General features: G+C 64.9%; 2 protein-coding genes across 2 annotated transcripts; one reads left to right on the top strand and one right to left on the bottom strand.

The window, feature by feature from the left end:
* Window positions 1–82: 82 nt before the first annotated feature.
* Window positions 83–1,955, bottom strand: PDRG1 (p53 and DNA damage regulated 1). Its single transcript, XM_069801577.1, has 5 exons — window positions 1,698–1,955; window positions 1,496–1,571; window positions 1,275–1,349; window positions 821–901; window positions 83–490 (listed from the first exon to the last, which is right to left on the bottom strand). Exons 1-5 carry the CDS (start codon window positions 1,779–1,781, stop codon window positions 408–410), a joined length of 399 nt encoding a protein of 132 aa, XP_069657678.1. The 5' UTR covers window positions 1,782–1,955; the 3' UTR covers window positions 83–407.
* A 5,134-nt stretch (window positions 1,956–7,089) lies between these two features.
* XKR7 (XK related 7) lies at window positions 7,090–18,079 on the top strand. The gene is made up of 3 exons (XM_069801546.1): window positions 7,090–7,673; window positions 13,807–14,006; window positions 14,108–18,079. The coding sequence occupies exons 1-3, from the start codon at window positions 7,192–7,194 to the stop codon at window positions 15,058–15,060; spliced, it is 1,635 nt and encodes a 544-aa protein (XP_069657647.1). The 5' UTR covers window positions 7,090–7,191; the 3' UTR covers window positions 15,061–18,079.
* The last annotated feature ends 839 nt before the right edge of the window (window positions 18,080–18,918 follow it).

Genomic DNA, 18,918 nt, shown 5'->3' with positions numbered 1-18,918 from the left:
CCGACACCAACAATGAACCAGCTCTGAAGCCAGTCTCCAGAAGCGCTCACAGAAAAACCCAACAAGGAACATACACACGGAGTTAGGAGTGCCCCGCTGCTCTGATTTTAATAACCACACTTCCTCCCCGGCCACCGGCATTTGCCCAGCGCTGTGTCCCAGCCCGTGCCTGGGCGCAGCTCTGCCACCCAGGCTGCAGTAAGGAGCGGGAAAGGGTTGGTGATCCAAGGAAACTGCAGCATCGTAGCTGAGGAGCCAAACCCTCCCCAGCGCCTGCCAGGGACCTCACCCGAGGCAGGCTCCGGGCACGCTGATGTCCTCCTCCAAACCCCAAAGGCTACGACTATTGCAGCGTGAGCTCCACGGGTGACAGCCCGAATACACGCCGTGATGATGGCACAGCCACCTCACCCCTCCAGGATGCGATTGATTAGCTTCATTTCCTCGGCGGTCATGGGGTTCAGGTTAAATCCCTTCAGCTCAGCTTTACCTGAGAGAACACACAGAAAAAAAATCAGTATTTTGCCACACAGTAAGAGAAGCGGTCCATGTTAAACTTTAGAGGCAGTGTGGTGAAGGCAGGGACAGCCCTGGAACCTGATGTGGGGTCACCCCGGCGTGATGCAGGAGCCCGTTGAGCGTGCTGGTGGGTGACAGCTCCGCAGCAGGAGCCGCAAAATACTGCTGGAGCAGGGACAGAATTGTGAAGCCAGCGGGAAAGCGGCTGCAGGAACATGCAGAGCTCAGGAGTTTCTGGTCCCTCCCAACAGTCCACGTCTGCTCCCAGAGACTGAGAAGATTCCAGAACAGGAGTGTTTACCTTGAGCTTCGAAGAGGCGGTTCACCTTCACGCGCAGCTCTTTCCGGAGGTTGTTTATCTCCTCATCCAGATGTTCCTGGTCTGAGACAAGCGGGACAGGAGTGAGGAGGACTGCGGGCTCTGGGGCACAGGCAGAACCTCCTGCGGGAGGCTCGCTGTGGAAGCCCAGGCCTGGGGAGGGGGCAGGAGAGGACCCTTCCCCAGCTACCTCGGGGGTCCCACCCAGCCCCCCCGCCACCCATGGGACTCAGCCCCAGGCTGTTTCATGCCCCAACATGCTTCCCAGGGCACTGCCCGGGAGAGCCAAGCGACAGCCAGAATCCACCTGTGACTGCTACTGAAAGGTTTTGGGCACTTCGAAGCCCAGCATTGGACAGAACCCAGCTTATTTTCCTAAAATCTTATTACGGTTAAGACTAGAGGTGAGCCGAGCCCGTCGGGCAGCCCGCCTTACCCTTCTGCAGCATCTCCTTGGTCTGTGGTTTCGGGAGCTCGATGAACATGTTCCCGAAGCAGACCATGGCCTTCTCTGCGCAGGGAGAGGAGGAAAAGGAAAAGCCTTTGGTCAGAGAAGTTTTTCTCCCGGCTAGGCAGCCGTTCCTCGGCCCGTGGGGCTCCCGGTGAGTGCAGCCGGCCGGGCCGGGGCTGAGACGGCACCGGGGAGACCGGACTTACCGTCGGGCTCCGGGTCGTTCTGCAGCGCCCGCAGGGCCTCGCGGTTCCGGTTCCGCTTCACATCCAGGTCCACGATCTACAGCGGGAGAGAGGCAGCCGGGGCTCGGGGCTACCGGCGGAGGCGGGGGGAGGGGGGCGCCGCCGGGACTACCGGGGAGCAGAAAGAGGGGGTAGCCGGGGGCGAAACCGGTCCGTTCCGTACCTGCTGCCGTGCCGCCAGCACGTCCTCGGCCAGCTCCTCCACCTCGGCCAGGTAACGCAGCACGAAGGCCGGGTCCCGCGCCATAGCGATACCGGGACACGGTCCGGTTCCGGTTCCGCCGCCGGTTTCCGCCGGGTGGCAGCCGCAGCCGCGCAAGGCGGGTTCCGCGGTGGGAGGGGCCGGCTCGGAGCGCGCCCCCTAGCGGCCGCCCCGGGTACTGCCGGGGCTCGGGGACCCCCCCCCCCCCGGGTTCGGGGACCCCCCCCACCGTCCCCGTCCCGTTGCGGCCCGAATTAACGGGGGCTGCGCGCGGCCGCGTGTCTAAAAACACGCGTGGCCGGGCTGGCAGGGAGGGGAGGGGGGCGGCAGCCAGCGGGCGTGGGAACGGGTGGGCGGGAGGGGATTAGCCATGAGTTGGGGGGGGGACGGACACCCCGGGACTGGCTCCGGGACACCGGGACGGTCCCACGGGGACTCGCCGCCCGGCAGAAGGACGGGAGCGTTCGGTGTGGCTGAGGGACGCTGAGCCCCGGCACCTCCACCCCGGCGGCGGGGGGTCCCGGCCCCACAGCCAGCCCCAAACCCAGCTCCGCTCCCTGCAGCCCGGAGGGACTCTGGGGGTCCCCACGCGCGTGAATTATTTATGCTTTGTCACAACCCGCCCCCTCTCCCCCCTCCCCACCAGCACCGCGCTTCTGTCTGCCCCTCCTTGCCAGCTCGGTGCCGGTGTCAGGCAGCTGGGCTCCTCGGAGCATCAGGTTGCCTTTCTGTCCCCTCTTTTTCCCTAGAATGCAATAAAGAGCACTAAAAGCGAGGGGCGATGAGCTCAGATTTCATTTTGTGCAGCTGGCTGGCTCATCCAGAGCTCAGCAGGCCAGGGCCTGCCGTCCCCGGGGAGGGAAGCCGGCTGCTGTCCCTGTGGGTCGGCTTGCCCTCTGCCAGCCCTGGTGGCCCCCGGTCTGTGCCGGGCAGGAACCAGCTCTGGGGATGGTCGGAGCAGCCGTAAGGCTCTGCCAGGGCACTGTATCAGTCTTCTGCCCTCAGTGACCCTGCCTACAGGAATGGAGAAATATCACCCCTCAAAATGGCTTTTATCCCCTTCTTTCCACCCCACCCAGCCCGTGAGAAAGAGGAGAGAGAGAAATGGGGTGTTGAAGATGCAGGGAGACCGAGCACTGATGGCAAGGACTGCCAGACCCTTGCCATGTGAGGAAAGGGTGCTGGGAGCCCACCCAGGGCTGGCAGGTAACAGGGGACATGGGTTTTGGTGTCCTATGTCCCTGCTCTGGGCAGAGCCCCAAAGCAGTGCTGCTCCTCCCTAGTGAAACTGCCTAGTTCCCGGCTGAGAATCGCCGGCCCGGCTCTCCTCCAGTCCAGGTACCGCACAGGTCCTGCTCCCTCTCCTCTTGCTTACTGGTAACAACATGCTGGACGCTTGCCTGGGGTTCTGCACTCTCCGGTTGCCCAGAAAGCGTTGACTGACCTTCAGCATGGCAGTGCCCAGCTGGGGCTGCTCCCTGGTCATAACCTCTGGCCGGTGCTGCTGGGTCCCTGCCGGCAGCACAGCTGGCCATGCCGTTACTGCCTCCCTGACAATGCCGCTCAGTGTCGCGTGATGACGGTGACACCGTTGCTTCGCTGTTGATGGTGGAGGGACTTCCAATCTGTCTTGGATTGGTGCTTTTACTGGAGGGAGCCCCAGTGACATCCCCGAGGCACTGAGCGCGGGCTGGGGGAGAGGAGAAGCATCAGTGGAGGGGGGGGGACCCGACCTGTTGGCTCATGCCCTTCACGGGACTCATCTTGGCGAGAAGCTCCCCAAAGGGTGCACGGTGACCCCCCATGCTGTGGCACCTCCAGGCTGCCGGAGACAGGGGTGGCCGTACGGGGACCACAGGGGTCAGGGATGGAGGGAGCGAGGTGTTGGCTGGCTGGTGGTCACCACAGTTCCGTGGGCAAATAATCCCTTAAGGGAGATTACCCAGATCGGAAGATTACTGGCCCTAATCCCATAAGGTCATTTGTTACAGTTAACTGGGGAGATCTCCTCCGTCTGTGGCAGTGTGTGCTAAAATAAGGTGGCTTCCAGGGGAGTGGTGGAAGCGAGCAGTAATGCACAGCATCCTGGCTGGGCTGGGAGTGATTCACACTCAGGTTGGATTTTTTCCTGACATCGACCAAAAGAGGCAGCGGGACTGGGGCTGGATGCCAATGCTGGAAAATGCTCCTTTTTTGGTGGGGGCGGCTGGCTGGAGATCTACAGACTGGATCGGGGGCCACCTGCTTCCCATCCACAGCGTCAGGGTTGGCTCCCATGGAGTCCAAGCGGGACAGGGGCACTGGGGTCGGCTGCAGAGTGGGATGCAGGACATGGGACAGGACATGAGATGCAGGATGCAGGACGTGGGTCTGCTTTTCTCCTGCAGCCTCACACTGTAGCATCCACTGTGGAGTGGTTGGCTTCACCTTTCTGCCAGGCATGAAGGCAGCATTTGATCCTTGTTGCTTTGATGGGATCAGAAGAGTGTCTGATTCTTGTGATGTGTGCTGGGACCCTAACCAGAGCTGGAGATCCATTTACCTCCCACGGGGACACATTTTTCAGACCAGTGACAAAAAGCTCAGTGGGCAGTGAAAGCCCCATCCATCTGTCCTGCTGCACAGACACAGCCTCTTGAGACCAGAGTTTGGCTGCAGAGCTCAGAGCTGGAGGTCATGCTCGGGAAGCATGGCCTGGCTGGGTGGTGACCATCCCCTTCAGCGGGCTGGAAACCTTCTCCCGCCACCTCCACCAGCAGCCCTCGCACTGTCCAGCAAGGCAAGGAGGAGGGAGTGCGTCCAAAGTCGGTGTGGGAGGGATGGGGATGGGGACGGGGATGGGGATAGGGGTGGGATAGAGACAGGCTGCTCATGTCCTGGCAGCAGTGAAGGAAAGCACAGTGACTGTCTGGGGTTGCCAATGACAGTGCAATGAAGGCAGGGTTTTGCTGGGGATGTTGGGCTGCATGGAGGGGCAGGGGCTACTCTCCCCGGGAAGCGGGGGGCCCAGCTCAGCAGAAGTGTGGGGGAAGCTGCAGCTGAGTCTGCTGTGGCAGGAGGGATCGCAAAGCCAGGGGCACCAGGAAAACATTTGCAGGGCAGCGAGCGGTGGCTGGTGCTGTGCTCTGTGGGCCTCTCCGCAGCCAAGCTCTGAGCCAGCCACAAATCATCACGGATTTCTTCTCCTGGAGCTAGTGCCAGGGGCAGTGCCTTTTGCTTGGAAGCTGGGCTCAGCCCTGGGGACCAGAGGTCCGTTTGAACCAGCTGCACGTTTATGTGCCCCCCTGGGAACCAGGCAGTCAGAGGGACCAGCCGCCCGCCCACTGCCGAGGGCTGCTTTGCTTTGCTGTGTATTTTGTTGTGGAAAGAGCAGGGTTTGGGTTCAGCATGTTCCTTTTTCTTCCTTGCAGCACTTTTATGTATGCAGCTAGAAACCCTCCCTGCCTGCTGACAGCTGCACGGGAAGGCTTCAGGGATGTTTATAGGTTTTTTTTCTCTCTCACTTTTCCCTGTGGCTGCTGGGGCCTGCTGTTAACATAAATCAGACTTCAAACCACAGTCTCCGTATTCTCAGGCTGTGGATGTTTAACTCCACTTTCAGAGGGTGCATTTCGGGGTCTGTGAAGGCAGGTGGGTCCGTCTCTCCTGGTGTCCGGGTCCCCTCTCCCTGGTGCTATGCCCGCCATCGTGGTGGCACCGGCTCTGCTCCATTGCCCAGCCAGGACAGAGACTCCCCAGGGATGGAGCCCAAACAGGGCTGGGGCTGGCCAGGTGTCGGGGGGGGCTCCGGCCAACGGAGCCTGTCACCCGAAGGGGCCCTGGCCGTGACCGTTGGTGGATGAAAGGCTCCTTTCTTTGGGCTCTGGGATGCTGCGAGCGTCCCCTCCCCCAGGCAGGCATTTGTCAAGGGGATCTGTCAGGAGCATCTCAAGGTTAGGTATTTAAGTCACATTACCCATGCTAATACATGCAGCAGTGGGAGAGCCTCGCCGAGGGCCTGACTCTGCTCCCTTGTGCTGACTAACACCCCCCCCAACTTGCTCCCTCGGTTTTGTGCACCAGGAACCCAGACTGACCCACAGTTTGAGCTGATCCCCCTTGCTGCTCTGCAAGGCGGAGTTTGGAAGTTGGCCACGTTTCCTGGGATAAAACACGCTCCCCCTCGCTGCGTGCTGCGGCGTGCTCACCGTGGGCCAGGCTCCAGCCACGCGCGTGGCTCCTCCGCAGGCAAATACACAGGGCTGAGCCTTGGGGGCTGAAATGCAGCGAGCCGGAGTCCATCCCTCTGGGCCAGGGGCAGCTGCCTGCATGTGATCACCCTCCCTGGAGACACGCTGCAAAGGAACAAAAAGCCCTTTCCGTCCCAGCAGCGCCGGGGATGCCAGCACAGTGCTGCTCCTCATGCATGGGGGGTACCAGCCCCTTGCACTACCGGCCAGGCCAGGGCGGCCTGGCTTTGCCAGATGCACTGCATCCAAACTCTGATGGGCAACGAACGGAGGAGAGATGGTGGGACAGAGCCAAGGAGCAGGGCAGCATCTGGGCACACGTGCATCCAAACCCCCGTGCCCCAGGTCCGCCCGGAGACCTTGGCACTTTGCCGGCTTGTGTGGTTCCTCGGGGACTTCCCCAAGGCTGGGACTCTCCCTCCAAAGCGGGGCTCAGGTCCAGCCCAGCAGGACCCTGCCTGGACTCCCTTGGGCAGGAGCCTGGTGGCCTTTGGGCCTGTCCCAGCCCCGGGGAGGGGGTGGCAGAGGGACCTGCAGCATCTCCATCCTCCCAGGCCCGTGGGGGGGCTCACACCGCCCTGGCCCGTTCCAGGGCTGGACCCGTAAGCAGGGTCTTGCCCGGGCTGAGGGCTGAGACTCGGGGCTGGGGGAGCCCGAGGCCGCCCAGCAGCTGCTCAGGGGGCTCCGGTCCTTGAGGAGCTGGGTGGGGGGGTGGTCGGACAGCACGGCCGATGCCCCGGGTGGATTCCACCGGGACCGGGGCGGGGAGGCACCCGCTGGCCCCCGGGCGGGGGCTCGGCGGGGACCAGGCCGTCCTTGTCGGCGGGGAGCCCGGTGTGGGGGGGTCGGGGCCGACCGGGGGAGGGGCCGGTTGCCCTTCCCGGCGAGGACTTTGCGGGGGGAGGCGGCGCAGGGAGGCGCCCACCGGTACCGTGCGCTCCCCCGGGACCCCGAGGGGGGGGCGGCTGCCCTTTCCGGAGGGGGGAGCGGCGGGGGGGGGAGGGGGGGGACGACGACACGGGGCGGGGGCTCCCGGGGCCGGCCGGGGGAGGGGGAGGGGGGGGCGGGTCTCGGCGGGGCCGGACCGGGCCGGGCGGCCGGTGGCGGCCGGGCGGTCGCGGGGCGAGGCCGGCGGGGGCGGGCGCTGCCGGGGCGGGCTCGTCGGCGCCGTCCTCCCTCCGGAAGTCTCTCCCGCTCCCTCCTTTCTCCTCCTCTCCCCCGACAACATGGCCGCGAAGTCGGACGGCGGCGGCGGCGGCGGCGGCGGCGGCGGCGGTGGTGGCGGCGGCGGTGGCGGCGGCGGCCCGGCCGTGAGGCTGGAGAGCCCGGAGGGAGGCGGCGGGGGGAGACGAACGGGAGGAGGAGCGGCCCCCCCAGCGAGACGATACCGTTTGCGGGACGGCTGCTGGGTGCTCTGCGCCCTCCTGGTCTGCTTCGCGGACGGTGCCTCGGACCTGTGGCTGGCGGCCCACTACTACGTGCGGGGGCAGCGGTGGTGGTTCGGGCTGACGCTGCTCTTCGTGCTGCTGCCCTCGCTGGTGGTGCAGCTGCTCAGCTTCAGGTGGTTCGTCTACGACTTCGCCGCCAGCACCAAGGACAGCGCCGGCAGCACCAAGGACAGCGCCCGCGGCCCCCGCGGCTGCTGCCGCCTCTGCGTCTGGCTGCTGCAGGGCCTCATCCACCTCCTGCAGCTGGGGCAGGTCTGGAGGTACGGGGGGGGGGGGGTCAGGGGGTCGGGATGGGGCTGCTGTGGGGTCTCATCCACCTCCTGCAGCTGGGGCGGGTCTGGAGGTACAGGGGGGCCACGAGGGACACAGAGACAGGATAGGGATGGGGAGGATGAGGAGCCAGGACGGGGCTCAGGGGGCTGCTGCGGGGCCTCATCCACCTCCTGCAGCTGGGGTGGGTCTGGAGGTACAGGGGTTGTAGGGGTACGGGTGGGTCAGGATGAGGATGCTGCAGGGCCTCATCCACCTCCTGTAGCTGGTGTGGTTCTGCAGGTATGGGGGGACCAGGTGTACGGGGGGGGTCAGGGAGGGTCAGGGGGCCAGGATGGGGTTGCTGCAGGGCCTCATCCATCTCCTGCAGCTGGGGCACGTCTGGAGGTATGGGGGGACCAGGGGTACGGGGCGGGAGGGTCAGGGGGTCGGGATAAGGCTGCTGCAGGGCCTCATCCACCTCGTGCAGCTGGGGTGGGTCTGGAGGTACGGGGGGACCAGGGGTACAGGGGGACCAGGGGGCTGGGATGGGGCTGCTGCAAGGCCTTGTCCCCCTGCTGCAGCTGGGGCAGGTCTGGAGGCATGGGGGTCATGGAGCCAGGCTGGGGCTGGAGGGAGTGGCAGGGTACAGCAGGGACATGGGGGGGATAACAGGGTGCAGCACGGAGGACACAGGTGGGGATGGCAGGGTATGGGGGGTATTGGGTGGGGATGGCAAGGTGCAGCAGGGGCCCAGGAAGGTGGGGGGGGCACGGGGATCAATCTCTCTGCAGCCACAGCAGGATGGGTGGTGGGGGAGAGCCCCCAGCAGAGCCCAGCTGTGGGTGTAGGCAGGAGCTGTGGGTGTGGGCAGGAGCTGGCATGACTAGCCCACAGCCCAGCTGGGTGGCACAGGACTGCTGTCCCCATGACCGGGTGGTGCTGGACCTGCTGGGGGGCCTGCCTGGTCATGACAGCCAGGTGCCAGGGGGTGTGAAGTGCTTCTGCTGGGCCCCGAACACCTTGGGCTCGGATTGTCCCCGCCATGTGCCTCCCTGTGCTCCTGCTCGGAGCTTGCTGTAGTCTGCGGGGTCACAGGTGAGGAGGTGCCGTTTGTCCCCAGCTTTTTCTGGGCCTGGGCAGGCTGTGCAGGCAGGGTGAGCAACAGCTTGGCACACTGGAGCAGGCTCGAGGCCCTTTGCCTGTGTCTCTACAGACCCTCCAGAAGCCCAAGCTGATGGTTTATTGGCACCTTCCTCCCCTTCCTCCGGCCCTGCTTCCTCCCGGCTCCACTGAGCTCCATCCTCGGGGCGCTGGGGAAGAGCCGTGGCTCTGGCACCGAGCTGCTTCCCGGGGAAGGCTGGTGCTGGGAAGGGAGTGGAGACAATGGCAAATTCCCGGAACAATGCACCGAGCAGGCAGCGCTCAGGCTCAGGTTTCGGTGCTGTTTCCCCTCCTGAGCTACTGTAGTACAGAGGCTCCTCCACTCCCTGTTGTTGTCTGCATGCATTCATTCATCTGCTGCTTTTCCTGGGATGCTCCTGGGACGTCTAACTTTGTTTCACAGTACAGCGTGCACCGTGCTAGAGGGGCTCCTGCCCTTCCCTCACCAACCCAGCCACCGCCTGCCCCTCCCCGATCCCACCCACCCCCGTGGCAGCTCTCAGGGGATGCTGGCTGCAGGACGGGTGCAAGCCCTGCCTTAGTGTGCTGGAGGAGCTGGTGAGGGAGAGGATGGGAGCTCTTCGGCCCACTGGCTGCTGAGCCTGCCTGCAGCCGGCCTTGGCCCCGGCACCCTGCAGGCAATTACCTGATCCTGGCCTGAGCTGGGGCCAGGCTGCGGTCGGGGGCTTTGCTGCCAGTGGTGTCAGCCACGCTCTCCTGATCTGCTGCACCGCGGAGGCTCTTAAGCCAATTAAAGCGGTAACTCTCAGCACTGACCCTCCAGGACATGTTGGTCTCAAGCTGCAGCTGAGGCTCTTTCTAATCTCGGGGTTTGGGATTAGCTTGGGTGACCAGTTAAATGCAGTTTGTTAAACCCATTAGTGAGGTTGGATCCAGTGCAGGTGGATGTGGCAGTTAAAGAAGTGTTAAATAAATGCTACGTGTGAAGGGAAAGCTTTTCCCTGGCCAGGGTACCATGCCCCTTGCCAAACATCTTCCCCTTCCCTGATTTACCTGCCTCCTCCCTGCCTTGCGATTGCCTCACCCCTACCAAATCCATCGCTGTGCAGCCCCGAGCCCCAGCTGTGACAAAGACCCCAAATCACAAAAATACAGCTGCTTCCCAGCTGCAAAGGCAGCTCTGAGCACAAACCCTGAGATTATCCCAAATTAAAGCTGCTGAAGTTAGTTGTCATCAGCGTGTTCATGATGCACATGCAAATACTCCACCACGGATGCTCTCCAGAGACGGTGCCGGTTGCATGACCATGTGCTCATGTAAGCAGCAGCGGCACGGGCCCATCCCCCAGGTGAGCCCATGCCACCGCTGCATTTGGGGGCTGCTGCTTGGACAGTTTTGCAGCTCAGGAATTGTTATCCACTCTGCTCGCAAAAAGTCACCAGCTTTTTCACCAAAGAAACACCAAAGGAAGGGATGCTGTGCATGCCACGCGTGTCTCCCACCCGGCAGCGTGCCAGGGGTCCCCTGCCACCTCTGTGGGCTGGCAGTTGGCTGGTGTGTCTCTGCGGGTCCCATTGCACTGGGGACAGCCCTGCCTGTGCCTATTGTGCCCCTGTGTCTGCTTTAGCCCAGGGTCGTGCCTGGTTTGGCTGCCTGGGGGTCACCGGGGCCAGACCTGGGGTGCCCTCTCCACCTGCAGGGCCTCCCAGAAAGCCCCCCGTCAGTCCGTGTCCCCCCATCCTCTGCTGGCTTGGGGACCTGGTGCCACCCCTTGGTCCTGATGCCAGTCCGGCGGCAGCCCCGCAGGGCACAGACACCCTCAGCAGCTCCCTGGGTGAGCTCATGAGGGGTGACAGAGCTGGGACCCATAGGTTTCCCCCCACCGGCCCTTCTGCTCCCCAGGCCTTTGCTCTGCCTGGTCAGGAGACCTCTCAGCCCTGGGAGCACCCGGCTTGTCCCGCTGCAGGACCCAGCACTGGGGTCAGTCACTTGCTGGGGGTCTCTGCCTGGCCCCGGTGCGCAGGACAAGGGGCTTTTTGGGGCCAGACTGAGCTTTTCCCTGAGCATGAGTGGCCTCTGCTGCTCCTGTTTGCCCCAGGGACCCAGGGCACATTGGGGTGTAAGGACGGTGGGACACAGGGGCTTTCATCAGCGCAGTGCCATGCCAGCCAGGCCCATGTGCAGCTCTCCCTGATGACCTGACTTGGTGGGATGTGTAAGGGATTAAAATGGCTGCAACAGGGAAGCAATTTTCTCCTTGTTTAAATAAAGGATTAAGGGATGATATCCCAAATTACCTTCTAGGAAAATCGCACTCCGTATCGCTCACTCTTAGACCCGGGGGTCCCTTGTCCTTTTCTATCTGAGGACAATGATTAGTGGATTTGGTTATAACCAGGGCTGGGCTTTTCTCCTTGCACTTCTTTTGTTCCGATACTTGAAAATCAGGGTCAGTAGCTGGGAGCTGGGGGCAAACAGTGGTGCTGGCAGCAAACCCGGCCATGGTGAGGCTCCGGCAAACCCATCCGTGGCGGGGCTCTGGCAAACCCAGCACCCGCCTCAGCCCACCACCTTTCTGCTGCAGGGGTTTCGTTAGATTACTCTTTGTAATACAAAGGAGGGAGCAATTAGCCCTGAGAGCTCTCGCGGTCGGTTTCTGCCTCATCATCAGTTTTTTGAAAATTAAATTATTTTTTTTCAAGTGATTGATTCTGTATTTCCCATGCAGCTGCTGCGGTGCTGGGTTGGTAAGCGCCCGCCGTGCACTGTCAGCGCGGGGATGTTTCTCTGGGCTGAAACACCACGGGATGATCAAATGCATAACAAATAAGAATCAACATTTCATTCTGGCAAGTTGATGGGAGATGAAATCTTGTTTTAATGAGATCTATGGAGCTGATGGGAAGACGGGAGAGTAATTGTGCCCCCGCCGAAAGCTGGGGGAGGCCGCGGGTCACTAGTTGAATGGCTGAGGAGCCGGGGACGGCACGTGGTGGCTGCCGGCTGTGCCACAGGGACGGCACGGCTCTGCGGTCTGTGTGGGGGGGCTGCCGTGCGCCACAGAAGGTGGGATCATGGCACTGACGAGCCCAATTAGCGAGGCTGATTACAGGGAGAGGATGAGGTTGCCGGTGTCCGGATCTCCCATGGGTGCCCTGGGACCAGCAGCGGTGGCCTGCGGCATCCTGTGCTCTGCATCGCTTCTCCGGTTGCTTCCCCCCCATGCCGTGTCCTCTGTCCCCAGGCCTTCCCTTGGTTTGCACCTTGCCAGTGAGGGGGGGTCCGCCCTTGGGCCCTTCTGCGGGGCCAGAAGAGGTGGCTCGTGGGGAGAGGGGCTGGGGGGGCAGCGGCCACGGTGCTGCCGTGATGGCAGTGCTGGCCTGGCTGGGCACGAGCAGGTGGCACCGGGTTGCAAATCTGTGCCGGGAGCCGAGCGGCTGCAGCCTCTCCCCCCGAGCAGCGAGGGACGGGCCTCAGGAAAGGCTAAAATTAGCTTCTCCCCCCGAGGTGGACATTAAAACGTCATTTTGACACCAGCGCAAAGAAGCCGGTGGGGACCGGGCGCTGGGCTAGCTGTGGGGCCACGGGATGGCCCCTGCAGCCATTGGCACCCGCTGAAACCGGGGCGGGACTACCAAAATTGCGTTATATGCTGACAGCGATGTCTTGCCTGGCCACCTTGTGGCAGGGGGGCTTTTTGGGGCTCCCAGCAGGGCGGTGGGAGGGGATGGGGCAGGCGGTGACAGGTCCTCGCTGGGGAGGACCACGGGAGCCCCATGGGACCGGCATGCCCACCCTGCCCTCCTGCATGCTGAGGGAGCCAGTGGGGCTGCCCGGGGTGGGAGCAAATGGCAGCAGGGTGGCACGGGGGCCTCGGTGGCCCCAGCTGATGGCCCCCACCGTGGTCTCAGGGCTGTGCAGCCCAGGGGCAGGAGCACCCAGCCATCCCCATGGCAGGAGCAGGGCCAGCTCTTGCTTCCTCCTGCTGACGGATGAGCCGAAAGTGCTGGGATCAGGGTTTCTCCTGCATGTCAGGCTAATGGAATCGGCTGGCAGCGCTTTCTGGAGCTGATGGAGAGGCCATCGCTCTGCGTGAGGGTTTTACTCGCCTGGGAGGAAGCTTTATGGTCCGACATCCTCCCGCTTCGTCTTTCTGTCTTCCTCCTCATCCGGCTCCCTCCTCCCCCCGAGGCAGCGGAGACACCGGCCCATGGTGCAAGCAGGGCTGCCCGGGGATGCCCTGTCTGTCCGGCCCCGTGTCCCCTCCTGTGGTGCCCAGATCTGGCCCCGTGCCGCAGGGAGGGGTCCCTGGTGGCGGTGACTCAGCCAGCGCGTGCGTCGGTGCCACGCACACCTCCGCTGACCCCCGGCCGACGACCAGATGGCCGGGGCCGGCGTGCGCCCGCGCCCATAGCCCTGCCAAAAGCCGAGGCAATGCCGGCACAAGCGCCCGGGAGCTTCCCGCGGGCAGCGCGGCACGACCAGCTGGTGCCTCCGTCCTGGCTTGGGGCAGGAGGAGGCAGGGTGGGCTCCGCGCCAGCCAGGACCAAAATATCCCCTTTGAGAAGCAGCCGGACGTGGTTCTGGGCTGGGGCCAGGGCACCCCAAATTCATGGGTGGCCGGAGAGCGGGGCTGAGGGGGGGGATCCCCAGCTGGGGTGGGGAGGCAGACCCTGCGTGGGGGAGAGGGCACAAGGGCAGCACCAGGGTGGGCAGTGGGGTGATGGCTAGGTGAGCCCCAGGGCAGAAGGATGCTGAACTGGCTTTGCACAAGCTGCCTCTTCCCGGCATCTCAGGGGTCCAGGGTGGGACAGGGGTAAGCTCAGCATCACCACTGCCCTGCAGCCCCCTGCACCCCCAGCGTGGGGGGCCTTCTGTGGCCCCAAATCAGGGGGGGAAGTGCTCGCTGGAGCAGGTTGGCAGCGGTCATGGGGCACGCCTCACATGGGCAAGAGGAGGTGAGCTCGGCTGCCCGAGTGGTGGGGGCTCGTCTCACCCTCCCACCCTGCCTCGCGCAGGTACCTCCGCACGCTGTACCTGGGGCTGCAGAGCCGGTGGCAGGTTGAGCACCGCCGCCGCCACTTCTACTGGCGGATGATGTTCGAGAGCGCGGACATCAGCATGCTACGGCTGCTGGAAACCTTCCTGAAGAGCGCGCCCCAGCTCGTGCTGCAGCTCAGCATCATGGTACAGCAGAACACCATCGAGCCGCTGCAGGGTAAGGGACGCGGACCCCGTGGCGGGGGACAGGGGCGGCTGGAAGGGGCGACACGGGGTTGCCGCAAGCTCTCACTGCTCCTCCCCGCTTTGTGCCCACAGGGCTCTCAGCCTCGGCCTCGCTGGTCTCCCTGGCGTGGATGATCGCCTCCTACCAGAAGGTGCTGCGGGACTCGCGGGAGGACAAGATGCCCATGTCCTACAAGGGGGCCGTGGTACAGATCCTGTGGCACCTCTTCACCATCGCCGCCCGCGCCATCGCCTTCGCCCTCTTCGCCTCCGTGTTCCAGCTCTACTTCGGCATCTTCATCGTCACCCACTGGTGCATCATGACCTTCTGGATCATCCAGGGTGAGACGGACTTCTGCATGTCCAAGTGGGAGGAGATCATCTACAACATGGTGGTGGGCATCATCTACATCTTCTGCTGGTTCAACGTCAAGGAGGGACGGAGCCGCTACCGCATGTGCATCTACTATGTCATCACGCTGTCGGAGAACGCCGCCCTCACCATCCTCTGGTTCCTCTACTACGACCGCAAGACCACCTCCGACTTCGACGCCTTAATCCTTGTCTGTGTGGTCAGCTCCAGCTTCGCCCTTGGCATCTTCTTCATGTTCATCTACTACTGCCTCTTGCACCCAAACGGCCCCATGTTCAGCCCCCGTCTTGGCGGTTGCATTTTCCGGCAGCGGCCGGCCCCAGCGCCGGGGTCCCCCGCAGACGCCGTCACCAGCCCCCCCCGCTCGCTGCCGCGGACTACAGCGGGGGAGCGGGACGGGGCGCCGGGGGAGCGGGACAGCTGCGTGCCCGTCTTCCAGGTGAGACCCTCTGCCCCACCGGCGCCGGCCGCCCGCGCCCCGCGGACAGAGGGGCCCGTCATCCGCATTGACCTGCCCAGGAAGAAGTACCCGGCCTGGGACGCCCACTTCATCGACCGGCGCCTGCGGAAGACCATCCTGGCGCTGGAGTATGCGTCGCCCACCACCCCGCGCCTGCAGTACCGCACGCCCGGTGCCCCCCAGGAGGTGCTGGAGTACGAGACCACCGTGTAGGGTGGGAGGTGCGGGGCCGCGGCGGAGCCCTCCCGGTGCCATCCCGGCCGTCCCACATCTTCGCAGCCATTTGCCTTTCGGTTGGGTTTGCCGGCGCTGCCGTGCTGCTGCAGCGAGCGCCCCGCGGGCGGGGGCCAGGGAGGTCTTTTGGTGCTATCCCCCCCCGCGCCACCCTCCCGCAGCCAAGACCTGTGTCCCACCCCACGGCAGCCGCCCCGGCTCCCCCCGGGGCTCGTCCTTGCCAAAATACCTCACCGGTGCCTGAGCCCAAGGCGGTGGGTGCTGCGGCCCCACAGTGCTCGACCATGTCAGTGGTGCAGGATGGGGACTAGGGACACCATGGGCTGGGGGCCGGCAGCCACGAGGGGCTTGGGGCACGGTGGGGCACGGCGTGGCCCAGGTGGGTGGCACACGGGGACATGGGTGCCTGTGCCGTGGCAGCACTGTGGGGCTGGAGAGCGGCTGCACCGTGGTGCATGGGGCTCATCACCCCCAGAAAGCTGGGGCAGGGGACAGCCAGGACCCGGCCAGCCCCCCCATGTCTCCTACTCCCCCCACTCCCTGCAGTGCCAGCCCCAGGGGGGCCCTTTCATCTCCATCCTTGGTCCCCCCAGCTCAGGGTCGAGCCGCGTCCTCAAGCCCACAGGGTCCCTGCTGCCCTGTGGGGCACAGACCCTGGCCCGGGGGGGCCCCTCATGGGTGGGCACGGACCCTGCTCCCCCTGGGTCTGAGCTGGGCCCCCGGCTCTGGCCAGGATGGCAGCACCCCATCATCCCCCCTGCCCCCACGGGAACTGCTTCGTCTCATTGGGTTTGTTTTCACCTGAATGGTGACATTTTGTGTGACATTTTCTACCTCCGCTGCGGCCAGGGAGGGGGGCAGGGCCTGGCTGGCACTGCTGCGGGGGGCGTGTGGGGCCGCCGGCATTCCCGGCGCTCCCTAAAGCAGGGTTTACCCCCAGCCGTTCTCCCCTCCCGGGTTTGGCATTGCTTCCCACCCGGGAGCATTTCCATTCACCCCCCTCATTGGCATCAGCCCCATCCAGCTCCCCCATATAAACCTAAGCCGGGATCCTGCCTCCCCCCTGCCTCCCCCCTGCCTGCCCAGAGGAGCAGGGCTGCCCTGGGCTCCGGGTTCGAATGTGTCCCTGGTCCTGCCCAGATCCGTTGGCTTGCCCCTGCCCGAAGGACTGTGCTGAATGTACCCTGTGCCCCCCCCGGGGCCAGGTGTGCGCCAAGGGGGGGGGTATGTATGCGTGTGTGCGTGTGTTCACATGTGCGTGCGTGTGTGTGCAGGGGGCTGGCAGGGGTTTGCAGGGCAGGGGAGCTGCCGGACCACACGGCCCCATGCCCCCTGCCCCTGTGCCTTCCCCGTACCCGCTGTGCCCCCCTCAACGGCCCCGCAGGGTCCCGGCCTCCAGCTGCCCTGTGCCACGGTGCCAAGCCCTGCCCTGAGCCGGGGAGCGTGGGCAACCCCGCCGGCCCCACTGTGCCATGAGGCACCATGTGAGGCACCGCACGAGGCACCGTGCCGGCCGTGGGAAGGGCTCCTACTGGGAAGCTGTCCCTGGGAATGGCTCTGGCTGCTGCCCACCGTGCCGGGACATGGGGTCCCCAAGGGCTGGCGTGGGCGCCCAGTCCTGTGGCGTGGCTGGGGCGGGTGGGTGCATGGTGTGGGTGGCATCACGTTGCTTTTTTTCCCATTTCTCTGTAGCTGGAAGGCCGGGGTGACAGCGGGCTGGGGCGGGCTGTCGCTGGGGTCACTGGTGCTAACTGGTGCTAACTGGAAGCCTTGGAAACCCTTTTGGAGGAGGGTGCAGAGCATGGCTGGGGCTGGGCAGCGGGCTGAGCCCCCCGTGACCCACACCTCTCCTTCGCCACAGGTAACGGGCAGACCCCGGCGGTGGGTGCTGACCGCAGTGCCGGGTGCGGGGTGGCTCTGCGGGGGGGTCTCTTATCCTCAGGGAAGGTCGGGGGCAGCGGCTGGGGGAGCCGGGCTGGGGCCGGGGCTCCCCTGCAGCAGTCAAGCGACATTGCCGCAGCCCTCGCCCCATGCCCAGGCAGCGGCTCCTCACTGGGTCCCACTCGTGAAGCCGGGAAGCCACCGGGGATGGGGACAGGCCACATGGGGACAGGGTGCCAGCACGGAGCGGCTCCTCTGGGCTCCCCCCCTGCCCCAGCCCCTCTCCCCGTCCCCCCGAGAGCAGAGAGGAGCCGCTGTTTGGGGTGATCTGCACCCCTCCGTGCCCTTCACCCCCAGGGTTTGCATGGGGACCCCGGGGCTGCGCCGGCGGGACAGAGGGACACTTTTCTATGCACTCAAGCCACGGTACCCTCAGCCCTGGGCTGCCCTGGGCAGGGATCTCAGCAGCAGCAGGCAGCACCGAGCCCCTGCCCGTGTGGTGCTGCCATGCTCGGCGTGGGGACCCCGTGCGTGGGGCTCGGGGGGCAGCCATGGGTCCCACTCCCAGCCCCAGGGCTCGGCCGCCCCCAGGAAGCCAAACCCAGCACCCCGGTGCCAGCGGCAGCACCGACATGGCAGCACCTGCCCAGCAGGGCCACGGTGAAGGGGTGAGACCTGGGGCCAAGCCGGGCACTACGGGACAGGGGGCAGCTCCGGAGGTGCTCAAGATCCCACTGGGGACGGGGATCCTGGTCCCTGGGGGTGTCACCCCCAGGGATGGGCAGCGGGGCCACCCTGGCTTCAGGGAGCGGGGAGAGGTTTGGGCCGGGGCCCGACCCCGTTTACCCTCGGCCGGGGCCGTTCGTTCCCAGCGGGGGCTGCCGGGGGGGTCTTGGCTATGACCCTGGCCCCCCCGCCCCAGTGCCGGGACTTGGCGGCCGCTGTCACGTACTGTAAATACTCTGTGTGCCACCTTCTTCTCTGGGACCCTCGGCGCGGGCAGGGTGGGGGGGCGAGCGGGAGGCCGGGGTCCGTACCGAGACTTTTTTGTATACCACAAACTTTTTGTATATTTTTAATTTTGCTGCAACATGAGATATTAAATTCATTTCAATAAGCCCTGCCTGTGGCAACCTGTCCTTGCTGGCACCTCCGGCTCATGCTCCAGGCTCCGCAGCAGGGCAGGATGCTGCCCCTCTGTCCCGGGGTGCTTGGGGATGCTGCGGGATGGAGCAGGATGGCTGCGGGATGGAGCAGGATGGCTGCGGCGGTGCTGCCTGTCCAGTGTCAGTGGCCCTGGCCGGTTCTGGCCCCGGCGTGGCGGCCGGCAGGGAAGGGGTGCGCAGGCAGGATGCAGCGTGCCAGGGAGGAAGCCGCCGGACATGGCCGCTGCCGGCCAACCTCCTCCCTGCCAGAGGCCCCAATCGCCGGCTGACCCCCAGACCCATGGCGGGGGGCTCAGGACCCATGGGCGGCCATGGGGATGGGGTGCTGGATGCAGCTGCACGGGCCCCTGCCAGTGCTGTTGGCCATGCCAGGGCCCGTGTTGGCAGGGCAGGACGGGGGCAGCGAGGGCCAGGAGCCCCCAGCGCTGCCCCACGAGGACGGGCCTGATGTGGGGCCACAGGGCAGCGGAATCAGCCCCAGGGCCACGGGGGAGCCCTGCGGCAGTGAGGGACAGGGGCTGCTCTGCCATGGGGTCCCACGGGCACCCCCAGTCCCAGTGCCTGCTCTGATTCCATCCCAGTCTACTTCAGCCCCTGCCTCTGCCCAAATCCCAGCCCACCCCTCGCCCAAGTGCCACCACCAGCTGCAGTCCCAGCCCAGTCCCAGTCCAAGCCCAAGCCCCTGCACCAGTCCCAGTCCAAGCCCCTGCTCCAGTCCCATCCCAGCCTACTTCACCCCCTGCTTCTGCTCAGGTACCAGCCCAGTCCCAGCCCCAACGCCAGCCCCAAT

Source organism: Haliaeetus albicilla, chromosome 2, assembly GCF_947461875.1.
Source record: "Haliaeetus albicilla chromosome 2, bHalAlb1.1, whole genome shotgun sequence".
Lineage (NCBI taxonomy): Eukaryota > Metazoa > Chordata > Aves > Accipitriformes > Accipitridae > Haliaeetus > Haliaeetus albicilla.
The sequence above is the reverse complement of the archived record's forward strand: the minus strand, read 5'-3'. Positions and strand labels throughout refer to the sequence as shown.

What these genes read in the sequence shown, in the direction of transcription:
- PDRG1 (XM_069801577.1), bottom strand. Translation starts at nt 1,781, where the DNA reads ATGGCGCGGGACCCGGCCTTCGTGCTGCGTTACCTGGCCGAGGTGGAG. An exon ending in TGCTGGCGGCACGGCAGCAG is followed by an intron (nt 1,572 to 1,697) that starts GTACGGAACGGA and finishes CTCCCGCTGTAG; the next exon opens with ATCGTGGACCTGGATGTGAA. An exon ending in GAACGACCCGGAGCCCGACG is followed by an intron (nt 1,350 to 1,495) that starts GTAAGTCCGGTC and finishes CTCCCTGCGCAG; the next exon opens with AGAAGGCCATGGTCTGCTTC.
- XKR7 (XM_069801546.1), top strand. Translation starts at nt 7,192, where the DNA reads ATGGCCGCGAAGTCGGACGGCGGCGGCGGCGGCGGCGGCGGCGGCGGC. An exon ending in CAGCTGGGGCAGGTCTGGAG is followed by an intron (nt 7,674 to 13,806) that starts GTACGGGGGGGG and finishes TGCCTCGCGCAG; the next exon opens with GTACCTCCGCACGCTGTACC. An exon ending in CACCATCGAGCCGCTGCAGG is followed by an intron (nt 14,007 to 14,107) that starts GTAAGGGACGCG and finishes TTGTGCCCACAG; the next exon opens with GGCTCTCAGCCTCGGCCTCG.